We start from the raw sequence: 19,545 nt of genomic DNA on the forward strand, positions 1-19,545 counted from the left end.
GCTTCCACAGTCACCTGACCTAAACCCAGTCCAGATGTTTTGGGATGAGATGGACCACGGAGTGAAGGCAAAACAGCCAAAAGTGCTCAGCATCTCTGGAAACTCCTTCAAGACTGTTGGAAAACCATTTCAGGTGACTACCTCATGAGGCTCATGGAGAGAATGCCAAGAGTGTGCAAAGCAGTAATCAAAGGGTGGCTATTTTGAAGAATCTAAAATACCAAACATGTTTTGACTTATTTCACATTTTTTTATTTGCTACATAATTCCATATGTGTTCATTCATACTTTTGATATCTTCAGTGAGACTCTATAATGTAAATAGTCATGAAAATAAAGAAAAACCCTTAAATGACAAGGTGTGTCCAAACTTTTCACTGGTAGTGTAAATTAAGGAGAGCAATATCTAATATTTGTAACTGATGTACATTTGCAGTAGAAATGAAAATATTGGTATTAAAACTTAGAATAACACAAAATCAGACACAAAGCACTTCAAAGGACTTTGTTTATTCATGTTTTCCATCTGTTTAATTTTTTAAATTTACCAGTCTGATAAATGTCTATTACTGGTGACAGGTAACCAATCAGTGCTGTAGGGGGGCATTACAAGGGTACTTCAAAAAGCTGTCACCCTCACCCACAAAACAAGGAGAGTAAGTCCTATTCTGGGGCTTTATATCACTGTCCACAAAAACTCAAATGTTTAAAGAAATCAAAGAAAAAAGGAGGGGAAAGCTTCCAGCTGTTGCTATATGACAACGTGCCCGTCCACACGGTACAGCAGGCAGAAGCAGCCGAATATAGCCCTGAATCGTTGCCTCAAACACCTTACTCCCCCCACCTGCACCATCTGACTTCTGTTTTCCAAACTAAAATCCCACCTGCGTAGTTGCCATTTTCAGAGTGTTGATGAAGTCATCTATGCTGTTGAGGAGTTTTTCGAGGCCCATAATGTGACCTTCCACAAAGGGATGGTGAAGCTTTAATATTGGGGAACCAAGTGCATTGAAATTAAAGGAGACTATGTGAAAAGATAATGCAAGACAATCTTTCTCCCGTGACATTTTCTGGTGAGGCCGGCAACTTTTCCAAGCACAAGATACCACAGAATGATTACAGATAAAGAGAGGCAATAATCAGCCAGGCTGATCATTGGCCTATGCTCACATTTCTTCTTTACTACTAGCCACATTCAGTTAAAACTAAAAAGCAGGGAGTTCATTTTTGTACAGCAAATGTGGTGTCATCATTATAACCCATCAGGAATCTGAAGCCCTGACAAAGTCCTTCACATTGCACCTTTAATTAAGAAAAACACTTGAAACAGTCTGAGCCGCTGGGACTTACATGTCGAAACAAACTGCCATATTTTTATTAATTTGATGGTGTCTGAGTTGTACACTCCTGTTTCTGAGCTGGCACATCCTCAGTGTTTTGAGCTTTTGCTGATTCCAGCTCAGAGTTGGCCGTCAGTGCTGACACCCTCTGGGCGAGCCGCTGAAGGACCAGAGCAGCGGTGCTGGTAAGACTGTGCTGAAAAGACAAAAAGGAGTGAAATAACAATAGTGAATGAGATACAGATTATGTAAAGTGAGATATTTCATGTTCATCATGGCGATTGTTTTAATCTGGGGCTTGCTGAGGTTGTTTGTAAGCTGCTCAGTGATACAGAATGTTCCTTCATTAGGGATCAAAATGCTGAAAAATTTCACTTTTTAGGAAAAAAATAACATGTTTGAATTATGTCCTTTGTAGAAATTTGTGTAAAATTTCTTCCACTTTATAATCTCATGTATGCAGTTTGTAAAAAAAAAAAACAAAAAACAAAAAAAGGGGGGGTGAAGAGGTTGTAAAATCAGTTATATTACAATTTCTGCTGTTGACCAGTAGAGGTCAACAAGTAGTTGAGCTTCATTGTAGTTATTAAGTTAAAATGACATTTTTTTTGTCAATTCAAGAGTAAATTCACTGAATATGAAGACAGCAGAGACTCAGTGACCCCTAGAGGAGGTATACAGTAGCTCTTATTCCCCCAGATGACTGCCACACAGATTCCTGCTACATACCTGTAAGATATGCAGTCCCTTCAGTGTGAGGACAGCCAGCTCTCTCAAACCATCACCAGTCAGGTCCAAGTAGATGATGGACAGCAAGGGACTCTTGAAGCTCCGCCTCCACTGCAGCTGAAACTGTCCATCATGTCTGCCTCCTGTCGGCTGGAATTTGTAACAAAGAAGTTCCTGCATGAAAGAAAGGTAGAAGAGACAGTTATCGTCAAGATCTCACTACATGGTTCAGGCCTTCTTATCAGATGAATCAAAGTGACACCAAACAGTTGCTCTGCACCTACTGTTAATGTAATCTGATTCATGTGTAGGTCCGCTGTTCTGGATTTTTGCGAAAAAATCTCCCGAAAAGACCAAAATCTACAGTGACAGTTTCCTGTTAACAATATCATGTGTGTATTTCATTTATTCCTTTGAGACTGAGTTGCGTTTTTGTCGAAAAACACACCAGTCAAACTCATTACCACAAACACACTGACTCTAGTTTGTCTTGACTCACCATCTTCCTGCAGCAAATACTCGCTAGATCAAAAAATATTCAGTCACCTGCAGCTGCAAAGAGTCATATCCATTTCATCTGGTTTGAGCAATATATGTTAAAAACTGCAATAACCAGAAGGTTCTACAAAATACTGAGATTTTACTTTTAAAATAAACAGTGATTTATGTCAAAAGAGTTATGACCTCAGTAGGAACTAAGGGCGAGGTCGTTGGAAAGCACCGGAACACGGATTAACACGCGGTTGGTTTTGGTCTTTTTAATGAGTTTTAGTAACACTAAAAAAATACAGACAATCACTCGTGTCCATTCGTAAAGAGATGCTCTCACCTGTCCATAGGTTCCCAGCAGCACCTCCTTCTGTCCATCAAAATCCAGATCAATGACCAGAGCACACAGCACTGCGTCCCACTGGTCACTTTCTGAGAGGCACGTAGACCAAGACAAACCACGCTCCTGGACGTCTCTGAGCAAATACAGACACACAAAACGGGACGATTTAGTTTGTCTTTAACACAGCAGACAGCAAGTCTACATGAAACTGCACAAAACCCCATAATAAGACAGAAGCCTTGACAATGTTGTCTCATTCTGACCTGTAGATCACTGCCATCTCTATATTACTGGTTACAAGGAGGTTGTAGCCTTCCATTTCCATGCCTGGAAAAGACAGAAATTGATCATCTTGAAATATATAGTAGATTCCGAATGGGCAAAATAAAGAAAATCCACAACACACCAGCAACATACTTTTCTCTCCACTGGGCTGGATGCACTCAGTCTGGCAGCTCAGAGGGAACAGCAGCACTGTAGAGATTGGACTGTCAAACTGGACCCGCCAGCTCTGCAAAATCTCTGATTAAAACACACACTACCGTTAACACACATAGAAACACTGGGGGTATAAAAGGATACTGCACATCATATACTAGGGATTACCACACAGTGTAGTCATTCACACAGAACAAGAATGGAGAAAAATACCAGAAATTCTAGATATAATTTTCCAACTGTCCTGAACTGGTCATGTGACATGCGGTTCTGTAGTAAAAACAACCAAATCTAAGCTGAAGATCATGATACTCCTTTAAAATCACTTTATTGTGACATGTGATTTAAATATTCACCAAAATATACCATCTGCACCACATACATAAAAGTAATTCTAAGCTCCAACAGTCATGCAAAGAAAATGGAGGAACTTTTCATGGGAACTGCAGGTTGTATTTACACAGAGCAGAGGAGATGAAGAGAGAGACTGAGAGGAAAATAAAACATACTCGATCTATGAAATAAATACAGCATGGTTCAAAAACAGAATACAGGGGTGCAAGTTGTTGGAAGCTACGTTCAGCATGGTGAAACATCTTTCTGGAGGTGATGTGCAGAGTAGAGAGAAAAACGCAAAGTTTGTAGATGTTGTAAAAATGTAAATAGTTAAATATCTATAAGTTACCATTTTTTCCAGTGTTGGTAACACTTGTTGCACATATCCACTTTTTTAATGTTGTAAAATAAATAAAGAAATTCTACTTTTCTATGACGTATTGCATCATAAGTTTGTTATTCTGTAAACAAAATTCTCCCTCGGCATGGCTGTGCTGTTTCCATAGCGACGCAGGACTTCATTTTGCAGTGAGGAAAAATTTGACAAGAGCAAATAAACGCTCAGAAGCTGCTTGAGGTTCAGAGGGCTGCTGTGTCGAGGCCTTCAGTGAATGGATGAGTCAGTCACTGTCAGGGACATGCAACATCATGATCATTCAAACGCTGCCTTGTTGCCATGCCATTCAAACTAGCTTTGTATTCGTAACAGTTCATTCACAAATAAAACCAGATACACACAATGCGTCTCTGTAAATGAGCTCAACTGATTCCATTAGTGTAACTATTGGAGGGATTTTGTACCTAATTGGCTGCAGTGTTTCCACCAAATGGATGTGAGAAATTCTAGTATCTCCAAATTCCTGCTGCCAGCAATTATGCAATTATGTGCTGATGACGTGTCTTTTCATCAGGTGGCCGGCCTGACAGGTCTGTCAGAATCTGTCAGGCCGGCCACGCCCACCGCCATCCGATGGTCTCTGGAGGAGGGAGTCCCAGGTGTGCGAGAGGGTGGAAGCCCCCTCGTCCCGGTTTATTGAATCGATGGCCCGCTTTCTGAGCTCAGTGGCCTCTTTTATCAACCTCTTGTGCTTGTTGGTCTCATTCCAGTCCATAATGTGGTTGTTTCTCTTGCAGTGGTCTGTGTTGGCTGATTTTTTTCATTTCTAGATTGGCTTTTTCTTTTAGTGTTCTTGTGAGATGACTCACAAAAAAGCACCCCACTTTTTAGGAACAGTTTGTTGATGATTCTCATTTGATATAGATTCCAGTCACTTCCTGGCATTTCCAACCACTTTCAGATTCTGATAGATCTGTCAGACACATCAGATGACGCTCTGAGGAAGACTGTAGACATAGTTGAAACATCTCAGAAGGTAAAAAACTCCCCCTTATTAACTTTATCGGTAAAAAAGAATTGCTAATGTAATATAAGAAAATGAAAAAATGAACATAATTAATCTCCTATCAGTGCTTTAACAGCAGGTGGAAGCACCTGCAGAGCCTCAGCAGTGTGAAAATAATGTTTTTCCACACAGAAGTCTGGTCAAAGGCATGTGTTAAGCATCCCAGGAAGGAAGAAGAGGGACCTCTGTAATCCTTAATCCTACTTTAGAGAGAGAGTGTGTGAAAAGGAATCATCAGATAGTCATGTGACAGAGTTCCACCTCTCTGAATCCCAGAGACTATATTTTGTGTTTGGATTCCCTCACCTGGTCCAGTTTGGTTGACCAGAGCCAGTCCAAGACAGCCGTTCTGACAACCGAACGCTGAGAGTCTCCGGCCGCCAGCTATACTCAACATATCCAACCATAACACACTGCATGGAGGAAAGGGAGACACAAACACAGAGGATTATGGATCATCTTCAAAAGGAAAAATGAAAAAAGAATTTCTTGATGTTTCCAAGAATTTTCACTGACTTTGCTGATTTCCAACATTAATTATTTAAAATATACAATACTGTCCAAAAGTTTGGGGTCACCCAGGCAATTTCATATTTTCCTTGAAAACTTACACTTTTCTTCATGTGCTAACATAATTGCACAAGGATTTTCTAATCATCAATTAGCCTTTCAACACCATTAGCTAACACAATGTACCATTAGAACCAGGGCTGGACCCGAATATCCGGATATCTGAATATTCAGTCATGACAGTGGTATCTGAATATTTATTTTGAGCATTTATTTTGAGATCCGAATATTCGGATTCCACCCACCCCCGTCCCGTCGGATGTTATGGACCGAACCGAATATTCGGATATTCGCCATTAATCGGGGCTGAATATCCAGAGCCCAGAAACTGCTATTCGGGCCAGCCCTAATTATAACACATTAGTGATGGTTGTTGGAAATGTACCCCTATGGAGATATTCCATTAAAAATCTGCCATTTCCAGCTAGAACAGTCATTTTGACAATGTCTAGACTGTATTTCTGATTCATTTAATGTTATCTTCATTGAAAAAAACTGCTTTTCTTTCAAAAAATAAGGACATTTCTAAGTGACACCAAATTTTTTAATGGTAGTGTATGCGGATCCACAAAGAAGACGCAAAACTGTGTTGAGAAGTCCACATCAGAGCCCTCCTACACTTGATGATTTGACAGTGGACGGCGCTGAACACTCACACACTTCAAAGTTTCAAAGTCTTGATTCCTTCATGTTCGTCCAGTGACCTGTACAGGGTTCACCCTGCCTCTCTCCCAATTGACACTGGGGGACGTTTCTGATCTCCACAACCCCCCAAAAGGACAAAATGGCTACAGCTAATGGATGCTGATTAACACACTGAAATAAAAAATGACCCCGCAATGCACACAATCAAACACACAGCCACAAACAGAGCTAGAGAGCTGAAGAGACTCAGAATAACTCACTTGCTGGGCAGCTGTTGCAGTTCAGGGAAGAGTCTCTCTACTGGCTGCTCTTCAAACTGGTGCAGGGAGGCATTCTGTTGGAGACAGGAAAGTCACGCTGAATGATGCTCGGATGGTTGCATGATGAATCAAATGTCTCCCACATATATGCAAAACTCATTACCATTCTGTTTTATCTTCCTTTCTTGGAAGAAAATCCTTCCTGTAGCTTTCATGCTTTTAACACACAAGTCTTCTATTTGGCAGAACGATGAATCTTGTTGTCAGCAAGGTCATGGACAAATTTGAAACTCAACTTTAAATGCAACTTAAATGCTTAAAAAGAAGAAATTTGAACATGTGCATTTCTATAACAGCTGTACAAACTTTTTTTTATTACTAATATTCATTAATATTAAATCAAAATTAGGAAAACATGCAATGGGATTCAATTTAAGCAGAAACACAAAGTTAAATGAAACACTACACTGACATCTTTTCAAGTCTGTCTTAAAATAATTATTAGGTGCCTCAAAGAATACTGAAACAGGAATTACTCTGATCATTCCACCTGTTTATACTGTCCATTACAAGATCCATTTGGAATGTGCTTATGGTGGAAATGATGGGGAACCAGCTCTGCAGTCCTTGTTCTCTGATAATACAAGCCTTCAACAGTCTGAGTGACACAAATCCAAAGGTACAGACCTTTTAGTCCAAAATTCCCTTATGTGTTTCCCCAGTGTGTAACACAAAGAGGCAGTTTGGACAAGGTCCATTTGCTGTAGCTCGACTGAAAGCCTGAAGCTTTGTGTTACTCTCAGATAAATGTTGAACTATACTTTCACAGAGAGGATTGTAGATTTTGTCCCCCATCACTTCTATTAAAAGCAAATTCAGAATTAATCCTTCTATTCATTTTCTGCTGTATTTCTGGAGTGAGGTCACTGTGGCCGCAGGCTAAGCAAGTTAGTCCATTGTCTCTCTCACTAGAAACAGCTAGTCCTGGGGTTTCTGAGATGTTCTCAAGCCAGGTGAAATATATAATCTCTTCAGTGTGTTCTGGGTCTCCTACCACTTGGACAGTCCAGAAAAAAACTCTGAACAATCTACCTTCACTGGCTCCTTTCAACACAGCTGAGACTCTACTTCAAGAAGGGGTCACTGAATGGCCAGTATGTTCACATGGTGCCTGGCTGTGGTTTTAAATGGTCTCGTAAAAAACTGAGATGCTGTCCTTTCATGAAGACATTAAAAGTAATTTGAAAAAAAAAAGTTCAGTAAATCAATTCCAATATCTGCACTACTGTTCAAAAGTTTGGGGTCACCTAGACAATTTCATATTTTCCATGAAAACTCACACTTTTATTCATGTGCTAACATAATTACACAAGGGTTTTCTAATCATCACTTAGCCTTTCAACACCATTAGCTAACACAATGTAGCATTAGAACACAGGAATGATGGTTGCTGGAAATGTTCCTCTGTATCCCTATGGAGATATTCCATTAAAAATCAGCTGTTTCCAGCTAGAATAGTCCTTTACCACATTAACAATGTCTAGACTGCATTTCTAAATAATTTAATGTTATCTTCACTGAAAACAAGCTTTTCTTTCAAAAATAAGCACATTTCTAAATGACCCCAAACTTTTAAACAGTAGTGTACTTCTGAAAAGAGTAACTGAAGGAACTGATAGAACGTACACTACCAGTCTAAAGTTTGAACACACCTTCTCATTCAATGGTTTTTATTTAATTATGTTATACATTGTAGATTAATACTGAAGACATCAAAACTATAAAAGAACACATATGGAATTATGTTGTACACAAATAAAGTTGTCATCTTCAGTATTATTCTACAATGTAGAAAATAATACAATAAAATTAACTGAATGAGAAGGTGTGTCCAAATTTTTAACTGTTAGTGTACATACACTACACACACTAATACACAGATAAACTGGAGGCAGCATTTTCAGATTTAGATTAAAATTTGTTGGTCCAGGCAGTGATCTGACCTCCTTGTACAGGTGGATCCTCTGATCGTGACCACTGAGCAGGAACACTGTCTCACTGCCTCCGTCGGCACACTGCACTCTGACAGAGGGAGAGAAGCTCACTGACATTTATTGTCCAGACACACACAAACATGTTCAGTCAGACACTGTCTGTACTGAAGCTGCTCACACATGATGTTAGTCATAAAAAATACAAAAGTCATTCATGAAGAGTGGCATCGAATACGATCAAAAATGACTGATTCCTGCAGAGACCCTGAGTCACTGCAGGGGTTAGCAATAGAATTTCCATCCATCCATCATCTATACACCACTTAATTAACACCAAGGCACTGTGTAGCCAACAATAGAATGTCAAATGTGAAAATTATAGTTATCAAATGCAGAAGCAGCATGCTATAAATGTCTTTAAAGATTCAATTTGTGATTGGCACTTAAACTGTCATCTCAGTTGCAGCTCATCATATAGCAGTCATGCTGTGTGCTGTAGCTGCAGAGTGGACTGCACAGGCTGGAAAAAATGCAAGACCTGACAACGGGACACGTTGTACTTGCTGTCATATCATGTCTATACAGCATATTCTGCTCAGTCTGCTCAGTGGATCCTCTGATCGTGACCACTGAGCAGGAACACTGTCTCACTGCCTCTGTTGGCAAACTGCACTCTGGCAGAGGGAGAGAACCTTATAATCTTAGTCTTGAGTTAAACTCAAGAAGTCACTGCCATATACGACTGTTCAAAAGTTTGGGGCCACTCAGAGTTTTCCATGAAAACTCACGTGTTAACATAATTGCACAAGGGTTTTCTAATCATCAGTTAGCCTTTCAACACCATTAGTTAACACAATGTAGCATTAGAACACAGGAGTGATGGTTGCTGGAAATGTTCCTCTGTACCTCTATGGAGATATTCCATTAAAAATCAGCCGTTTCCAGCTCATTCACCATGTGAAGGCAGTGTCCCCTGCCTTCACCCTAAGTCAACTGGGATAGACTCCAGCCCCCCGCGACCCTAATGAGGATTAAGCGGTGTATAGATGATGGATGGACGGACTTTGACATGAAGGCAGTATGTTTATTTAACAAACAAATCCTGCAGGGTTGTTAGCAGGACAACCAAACTCAGCATGAACGCCAACTATCTTTGTGGCTTTACAGCAGCAAACGTACTCTGTGTGGTAGAGCTGGAAGGGTGTGAACTGCAGCTCCAGATTCAGGCAGCTTTCTGTTCAGAGAAATACAACAACATCAGTGAATGAAACATCCATTAGAGAGAGCACCGTACACATCTGGATGTTGCTTTACTCACGTGCAATAGACTCTAGGTTGAACTCAGAGCCGGGCTCATAGTCACAGTAGATATTCAGGAATGGAGTGGCTTTGTCGCCAGAATCCTGTAGGAGATCAGACATTAGTAACAGTTAATGTGGTATTATTGTTTCAGATTCATCACTGTCAAGTTGACACATATTGTGACTCCTGGTGGAGTGAAAAAAAATACCTTTATGAAGGTGATGCCCACCACCAGGCCTCTTTTGGGTGGAGATTTATTGAAGGCATCAATTGATACAATCTCTGCATCAACTGCATAAAGAAGACCGGATCAAATCTCAGCACAGGACTGAAAGGACCAAAGTTCACTCTGCATTTACATCATCTATTTAAAAGAAAATCTGTTTAGTGTACTAACACTGAGAAATATTTAATATTCATTAAAAACTGCTGAGAAATAATTATTGTTGTTGATAACAGTGGATAAAGTTCAATCACAACAGAAACAGTACAGACAAATTGATTTTACAAGTGAAAAAATATGTAGACATTATGTATTGTTATGCTTTCAAGTTCATTTTTCTAAGAAAACATCTATATTTACAGTGTCATTCAAATAAAGTAATTTTGATGCACTAACATTTCACTCACAACGTAGGGGCTGAGATCAGTTGTGAGTTAGAATGGGCCTTTCTATTATTATTATTATTTCAACAGGTAAAAGAAACTGGATTATTAGGAATGTAGGACAGAGGGCAGGTACAATAATGCAGAGACATGAGGATAATTACAAAAGAACGATACAACTTTAACAAGCAGCAACAGTAAGTTTTTTGACAGAAACGCTACCCGGTATGTAGGTGAACTGGACTTCTTTGGCCACAGGTCGGACCTTCTGCTGCAGCTCCTGGTACCTGAAACACACCACCTTCCCTTTGAGAGTGGCGGCCAGCAGCTCCTGCTCCCCGGCCTGACACAGCCCGTAAATGTTGCTCTGCGACGGGAAACGGCTGAAACTGTCCTCCACGAAGGGGTACGACTCTCGGAGCATCCTGCAGGACACAGTCCCTTAGGGAGAAATGTCCTAACTCTGCCTGTTCATGCTTGTTTGGAGGCTCCTCTGTTCTCCACTCAGCGTCAGGTTAGCTTCAGCGACAACAGGAGCTAGCAGTCATTAACTTCAACATACAGCCAAGACTCTTCACAGGCTGATAAACTCTGAATTTAATAGTTTATTTAACAAGCACTGATTCCTTTAGTCTCAGGTGCACAAATAGAGTTAGACCAGTTCATTATGAGGCAAAACATCCGGATTTGACAGGAACTGCATTCAGGGTTATTGGATGTATAGCATTTAGCGCTTGTTAGCTGCAAAAAAAAATGGTGATTGCGTGACTGATTTCCTCACTATGTCACCAAAATGTAGCTCAGTGTCGACTAGTTGTAAAGAAAAAGCTCACATCGTGTTAAGTGAGACAATGTTCTCGAGTTAAGAAATAATTTGTCTGGCATTAAACAGCATTAAATCACTTAAAATTTCCGGCTGTGTATCTAATTTCCCATCGACCAAGTGGTTCATAAATGCAGCACGCTCCTTTTCTACTTCGTGTTGTTATTGGCGACAGACTTGACGCGTCACAAACACAATGCTGCCATCTGGTGGAGCTGTCTGATACAGGCTGATTAGAGCACCGCCTGTTTATAGATGATTTCTTTTATCAATACTGCACTGTAAAACATCAGAAATTAATAAAATAAAATAAAATAAAATAAAATAAAATAAAATAAAATAAAATAAAATAAAATAAAATAAAATAAAATAAAATAAAATAAAATAAAATAAAACATATTTTGCTAAGAATATGTTAACTGAACTTAAAATGCATATATTTTTTTATTTTCAGACCTGTTTAGTGGGCTGCTTAAAAACATGACTTCTCATAACGTGAGGTGTTTTGGCTGAAAATGATGAGCTGAATGAATGAACATCTAGGAGTTCACTAAGCACATTAAAATAAGTTCATATGAAACTTAACCAGCACATAAGCAGATTTTCCAGGATGCACTGGTAGAGTTAAAATGCCACAGAAACTCAGACATGGTGCAAACTGTGTATCTTTGTTAAATTAAATTGTGCTTGTTTCTTTTGATAATAATGAAAATAGTTCTAATTGTGATAAAGGTTTCTCGTGAATTCAATCCCTGTAGACTTTTAATGTCATTTTAGCTGGGAAGAGCCTCACATATTGCTTTTGTCCTGACTCTGATGGCTGATATATTGAGATTATCAAGTATTTTTCTCAATTTTAGTGAACTTAACTCATCTATTTTTATTGTTTTGCAATTCATAAGACAATTTTGAACCAATTAATCAACTGAAAGGCAGTTAACGCACATTTTTAAGGCAGAAGAGAACATCTGTTTGTAAAGCTGAATGAACTTAAAGCCATTTACAGTGTGACTGCCTATGGACTCTTAGTTTGTGCTTGTATATTCTTACTTTCAATTTAATATCTTTTTATTAATGAAGTCTAACATATTTGTTCATGATGCATTAAATCTGTATTCAAATAAAGAATAACATGTATTTAAATGAATCAAACTATACCACAATGTATGTTAGATTTATGTTTAACTCTCCTAACCCGATACTCCACTTACATAAAATGATATCCCGGACAAATTATGCAGCCGCAAACCAATCAGTTGCATTTAAACAGTGTTTTCTGTCCACCAGAGGTCAGCGAAAGCTCACTCATCAAATTATCTCCATAAGGGACAGAGCAGATGCAGGATAGGCTGAACAGCAGCATGGCTCAGAGGCTGCTGGATTTGCATTTATAAAAAACTAGTTTACATGTCTAGGTCTGCAAGAATGTTCCTATTCCTTTTTAAAAAATTATTATTCTCTTGAACTTGTAATTTAAATAATTTCTCCATAAAGGGTAGGGCTGCTCTGACCTGAAGAAACTGGCAGCTTGTCCTTCTATGAAAGTTAAATCACACTGCCAGTCAGTCTGTTTCCAAACTTTGTATGATCGTCGTCTTGACTCAGCTTAAACTTGAGCTAATGACCTTTTTACCAGTTAGTAGTATTTTCTCTTTCCCTCTGTTGCTGCTATAAATCTGAGAAATCTGCACAGGTGGTTTGCTCAAAGGACTCTAATGTCCACAGTATCTGGAATCCCCTGGGAGAAAGAAACTGTGTTTATGTGAAGATCAATCACTGAGAACCACTTGTGAATTAGTGAAGCTCAGGTGTAAAAAAAATGTTTGCATGAACTTGAGAGTTTGTTTCCACCTAATATCTAATCACCAACTGTACATGGAGCTACTAAGGATTGTGTTGTCACTCAGAAACTAGACTCTCTTTCAATTGTTTCTGGCCCCAGACTTTACCAATGCAAAATCTACGAACAAAAAGCGTGGCAAGAATAGGAGCCTCCACATACTGTAGTATACTGTACCTGGTAGACATATTTCACTGCAGCATTAATGAGAAGCCTTTAGCAACAGTTTAATAAACACTGTTACAGCTTTGTATCACTGTCTCGATACATACTCTGACTTCTCAAGTGATTACTACTTACCTTCTACTCAAAAAACATGGAAAATCCAGAGTTTTTGAGCTGCATCCAGACTCTCTCAATGAGTCAGTTTTAAATGGTTTTAAATGGCTGACATCAAACCAAACTGTTTAACATTCACTTCACTATCTATTAGTGGTCACTTAATATATGAAATCCAGCCATAAATATATTATCGGAAATAGTTGTACACCATGACTAAAGATTTATTTATACATTTTAAAATTTCTTTCACATCATCATCATCAAAACGAATATCTTGATCTTCTAAATTCACATCTTTGCCTCTGAGTCAAGGCTTGGCCTCCACTTATGAATATTAAAATCACAATAAAGAAATTGTATGCTGGATAACTGACATTGTAGTAGTTTTGAAAATCACTGTAACAATAAGATCATGTTTCAGTTTTGGGCAGTTTTTGCAGCAATGAAGGCATTAATTAGATAGTATAAAGATATCATTGCATACGTGTGTTCTTACAGTACACAACAGAAGTGATATGTATTGAAAATTCATGCCCCAAAATAAAAGAGAAAAAACACAAATAAAAAAAGTGTGATCACTTAAACTGGACTGAGTAGACCTGTGATTTCCAGTTAACTGCATGAACCTGTGCACAGTGTTTATCTACATGCCTGCATCATAGCTCAGCATGGGAAAGAATTGCAAGATTAATTCAAAAAGTCTGACTGTGAGACTACAAAGAAGGAAAACAATACAGGAGGACCAGAGACTAACTAAAAATCTGCTGAAATACAGCTGAATACGGAGGTATAGAATGAGCCATAGTACCACTAATCAGAGTTGCAGTGAGCGTCCTCCTAAAATACACCATCAAGAGTGCACTTTTTGCACAATCTAGCTCTAAAAAGCAGTGGGCAAGTGCTTCAGACTTGACAAAGGGCTTATCACTGAAAATTTGAGCTTCTGTGACAGTTCATATAGTGTAAATTGCTGTGCATAATATCAACTTCTAAGAACAGAATCTTAGAAAAACACCCTTGTTTTCTGTCCAGCACATAACTGCAAGATAAAACGTTTAAAGACATGAAAAGAAACCCGATGGGTGATGGGAGCACATTCTTTCATATAATGAGAACAAGATAAAATTGTTCTGCTCAAATTGGGTCCAGCATGAATGCACAGTAAATGCATGATCCTGACAGTGAAGCACAGAGGCTTGAGTGTGATGATACGAGGCTGCATGAGTGCAAAAGACGTTGTGGAGGTGACATTTATACACTACCACTCAAAAATATGGGGTCACCCACAGAATTTCATGTTTTCAATGAAAACTCACACTTTTATTCATGTGCTAACATAATTGCACAAGGGTTTTCTAATCATCAATTAGCCTTTCAACACCATTAGCTAACACAATGTAGCATTAGAACACAGGAGTGATGGTTGCTGGAAATGTTCCTCTGTACCTCTATGTAGATATTCCATTAAAAAATCATTCATTTCCAGCTAGAATAGTCATTTACCACATTAACAGTCTAGACTGTATTACTGATTAATTTAATCCTATCTTCACTGAAAAAAACTGCTTTTCTTTCAAAAACAAGGACATTTCTAAGTGACCCCAAACTTTTGAACGGTAGTGTAGATGGCACCATGGCTACCCTCCATGCCAAGGAGGATAGAGTCCATCATCCAAAAAAAGTTGGACATATGAAGTACTGAAAAAGTATGTATTGAAAGATTGAAATCTTTGTAATGAATGATGTATCAGCTTTAGTTGTATTGAGGTACTACTGTGTGTGTGTGTTTAATACAGTAATTTTGCACATTAGAAATTATATTTTCTACTTTTGAATTCAGAAGTAAATTATTGTACTGTATTGCAATGTTTGTATCATTTGACATTTTAATGTTATAGCACAGTGTGTTCTCAATTCTGTTAAACACTGGAAGCTACATGGAGAAAGAAACATACTTGAAACCAAACAGCTAAATTTAAAAAGTGATGATCATTATTAAACTAAAGGCAACATTTCATCTGTGAAGATACAAATGATTCTGTCAGTACAACAACTACAACAGCAGCAGCAACATTGTTCTGATGCTAACCCATTCACCGGGTCAGTGCCCTTGTCTGTATTGTTGGACAACTGCACAGTGTGCATTACAGTGTCCGGTCCATGTGTTTCTGGAGTGAAGCAGACGGAGGTGAGGCCTCAGCAAACTGCTGCTCCATATTGTGACAGTTCAGAGGTGGCGTTGTGCTACACCCCCACTTCTCCTAATACCACCTGCTAATCCATCTGCAGGATTACTGTCCACTGTAATCACTCATCCTCCACACTGACACACCTCACCTCACTCTGCAACTCCTGAGTCACCACACACACACACACACACACACACACACACACACACTGGTACGGCCACACAAACATTCCTTGCATAAGAAGTTCTATTCTGGCTATAGTTTTAAATGGAATATACGGTATGCAACAGAAGTGAGTACATCCCTGTGTAGAATCACTTAAACGCCACAGGATTCAAACTCAACTCCCAATCATTGAATTACTTCTAAGTTAATGCGCTCTTGTGTAAAATTTCAAACTGTTCCCTACAGTCATAGTTAAAACACGGACCGGAACTCAGGAACTCAATGAAACAAATGTCAGTCGGCCTTTTATTACGGAATATTTGTGTGTCCATTTTCACTGCTGATGACAGACTGAATCCCCCTCAGCATGGAAACTACCAGTGTTCCACAAGTTTGTGGTGAGATGCTTTGACATTTTTCAGTGACAAATTGTTTTAGCTGCTCTTTGCTGGAGGGGTTGTGTAGTTAAATTTTTCTCTTTCAGATACTCCAAAGGTGTTCTGTTGGATTCAAGTCAGGTGACATACTTTGCCAGCTTGCAGTTTTCACTTTATTTTTCTTTGGAAACTCCTGCGTAATTCTGGCAGTGTGCTTTGGATCGTCGTCATGTTGAAATATTGGAAGCTTCTACAGACTGAGAGTCGTCTTGTCAGACAGTAATTTGGTGTATCCACAGACATTCATGACACATGCAGCATCCATATCATCACACTACCACCACTGTGCCACATTGTCAGGACTATAAATGAAGCCCTGGCTAGGTTCATACCAAATGCGCAGGACCCCAGGTTATCCACTGATTCCATGGTTGGTGGTTCGATCCCCGGCTCCTCCATATGCTGAAGTGTCCCTGAGCAATACACTGAACCTGTCACCATTGGTGTGTGAATGAGAAACACACTGTAAAGCACTTGGAGTACCATAAATGTAGAATACACAGCATTTACCTTGATCTTAACTGATCAAAGGACGTGCTTCTTTACATCATTTAGTGAAGTTGAGTCCTGCAGTTCTGTACTGAAAACCAAAAGTTTTCTTCTTGTTGCTTTTTTCTTGTATGCTCCTTAGATGTTCATGTTATGCAACATCCTTCACTTCACCTGAGCTGTCAGAGGCTATGGTTTCCATTGGTTACCACCATGTCGAGTGTGAAGCACTTCCCTGTCTGAGTTTCTCCTTCGGGACCTCTATCAATATGGTCTTTCTAGAGTATCTGTTTTTAGGAAATGTTCCACTTGTCAACTTAGAAATGATGCAGTTACTGAATTGTGATGCAATTTTAAATCATTTGACATTTAAGTGATTTTGCACAGGGGTTTGCCCACACCTGTTGCATACTGTTAAACATGTTAATCAGATTTATCGTGACTGCACAGCTGATCAGTTATTGTCTTTGCTGAGAAATTCCCTTGATTGATGATTTAAATTGTGTTTTGTTTGTTTAGCACCTTTATGCAACAAGTGTAAAAATAAACCCTAACAAGTAAAATATTTGATATAATAAGAAAAAATACAGAACACAATGGAAGCAAAAGAAAAACATCATAAAAATAGCAAAGTACAAATTTACTAGGTGACAAAGAAGTACCCTGCCCAGTGTTAATCGTTACACTGTTTATTGCCTTTTAGCATTGACTTTTTTCAAGTAAATATAATGTGGATTTTAATTAGTAATATCATCAAATGGTTGTAAAATTGTTCTGTAATCAGAATGCTTTTGGGTGAGTTTTAAATTACTTCAAAATAAAACATTAAAAATGTTGCACCTTATAGCAGAAAATGATGAAGCCACAATATTTGACTTTTGATATTTAACTAGATTCATGAAAAAAAGTTTCGTAATGCTGAAATATATTTTTAAAGATGTAATCAAAACATAATCAAGTAATACTTGACAATGTAAACAGTCCAATTATACATGTTTTTAAATGTAATCTGGGTTGATTATATCATTTTCTGCAATCTGACAGTAATGTTATGTGTTACTACCCAATCCTGTCTAAATACTTTCAAGTTTTGATCTTGCAATGCAAAGTACCTTGATATCACATATATTATGATTTGGTGTTATACAAATAAAACTGAACTGAATTAATTTTAATTAAATTAAATTTAACTGTACTGAATACACAACAGAGAATGAAAAGATGTCTCTGATATATTATAAAAATAAAATATTGATTGGTTTAATAACAATAGTACTGAGAATTTTCTGACAAGGATTTCTTCATATGGTTGAATATGTAATAATCTTTTGCACAAAAGAAGCTTTGATGTTCTGTTTGGGGGATTTAATGTGATGCACTGGATTGACAGCTAATACTAAATGGAAAATACACTACTGGTCAAAAGTTTTAGAATGCCACAATTTTTCTATTTTATTATTGGAATTTAAGTAGTTCATGTCCAAAAAAATAATGTACATTTCAGAATTATACAAAAAGGCCTTTTTCAGGGAACAAGAATTGAGTTAACAACTTAAAGCTGTTGTGCAGCAATGGAGGTTGATCAAGTCTTGAAACTTGGTGCTACCAAATCCTACAGGTGTCCCAACTTTTCCTGATTGCTTACAACCCACTCTGTCTGCGTAAAAGTAGTGTTGAAACACACCGTGGCACCATACCCTCGAGAGCATTATTTGAACAATATTGTAATGCAGAAAGTAGTGTGTTGCTATAAAAATGGAGAAGAAAAGGCAATTAACAATAGAAGAGAGACAGAGCATCATAACACTTAAAATGTAGGTCTATCCGAGAAGAACCTGAAGGTGTCAGTGAGTACAGTTTTCTTCACCATCAAAAGGCATTCAGAAACTGGAGGAAACTGACAGGAAGATGTCTGGAAGACCCAAAGTCACAACAGAATCAGAAGACAAGTTTCTGAGAGTCAACAGCTTGGTGATAGGAGGCTCACAGGACAACAGGAGCATAGCTTAGTAGTGGTCGTAGTAAAAAGTCTCAGTTTCAACTGCAGGTTTGACAGGTGGAGTTGCAGCAAGAAAGCCATTGATAAGACGTCAGAATAAGAAAAAAAGGCTTGTCCGGGCCATGAAACACCACCAATGGACTACTGAAGACTGGAAGAAGGTATTATGGACTGATGAACCAGAATTTGAAATCTTTGGTTCATCACGCAGGATCTATGTACGCCGTCGAGTAGGAGAAAAGATGGTTCCTCAGTGTGTGACATCAACTGTCAAACATGGAGGAGGAAGAGTGATGGTCTGAAGCTGTTTTGCTGGATCCAGCGTCGGTGACTTGTACAGAGTGAGAGGAACCCTGAACCAAAACGGCTACCACAGCATTCTGCAATGCCATGCAGGCAGTACCCTCTGGTATGTTCCTAGTTGGTCAGGGGTTCATCCTACAGCAAGATAATGACCTAAAATATAAATCCAAGCTATTCCAGAACTACCTTAGGAAAAACAAACAAGATGATAAGCTTGAAAACATGGAGTGGCAGCACAGTCTCCAGGCTTAAACCCCATGGAGCTGCTTTGGATGAACTGAAGAGAAGAGTGAAAGCAAAGCAACCTACAAGTGCCACACATTTATGGGAACTTCTGCACCAGAGTTGGGAAGAGCTTTCTGAAAATATTTGATTTCCACTGTCAAAAGAATGCCACGAGTGTGTTCAGCTGTAATATCTGCCAAAGGTGGCTACTTTGAATAATCAAAAGTTTAGAATAAATTTTGGTTTCTACATTGATTTTTTTTAAAATACATTTGCTTTTCTGTTCTATGCCAGTACAATGAGAAATTAACATGCATAATTTTCAATAAAAAATTGAA

At 38.6% G+C, this 19,545-nt stretch overlaps 1 protein-coding gene across 1 annotated transcript; it reads right to left on the reverse strand.

The window, feature by feature from the left end:
* Positions 1-494: 494 nt before the first annotated feature.
* On the reverse strand, positions 495-11,143 carry kptn (kaptin (actin binding protein)). Its single transcript, XM_023273373.3, has 12 exons — positions 10,678-11,143; positions 10,058-10,140; positions 9,866-9,950; positions 9,727-9,781; positions 8,557-8,635; positions 6,554-6,627; positions 5,385-5,491; positions 3,319-3,423; positions 3,165-3,228; positions 2,899-3,034; positions 2,070-2,243; positions 495-1,536 (listed from the first exon to the last, which is right to left on the reverse strand). Exons 1-12 carry the CDS (start codon positions 10,877-10,879, stop codon positions 1,378-1,380), a joined length of 1,323 nt encoding a protein of 440 aa, XP_023129141.1. The 5' UTR covers positions 10,880-11,143; the 3' UTR covers positions 495-1,377.
* Between the last annotated feature and the right edge of the window lie 8,402 nt (positions 11,144-19,545).

The sequence above is a fragment of the Amphiprion ocellaris genome, chromosome 14 (genome assembly GCF_022539595.1).
Source record: "Amphiprion ocellaris isolate individual 3 ecotype Okinawa chromosome 14, ASM2253959v1, whole genome shotgun sequence".
Lineage (NCBI taxonomy): Eukaryota > Metazoa > Chordata > Actinopteri > Pomacentridae > Amphiprion > Amphiprion ocellaris.

Bases quoted from the DNA above. Each gene is read 5' to 3' on its own strand.
- kptn (XM_023273373.3), bottom strand. From the start codon at position 10,879: ATGCTCCGAGAGTCGTACCCCTTCGTGGAGGACAGTTTCAGCCGTTTC. The intron at 6,628-8,556 runs GTCAGATCACTG...TGTCTCCAACAG, and splicing joins GGATCCACCTGTACAAGGAG to AATGCCTCCCTGCACCAGTT. The intron at 1,537-2,069 runs GTATGTAGCAGG...TTGTCTTTTCAG, and splicing joins AGGGACTGCATATCTTACAG to CACAGTCTTACCAGCACCGC.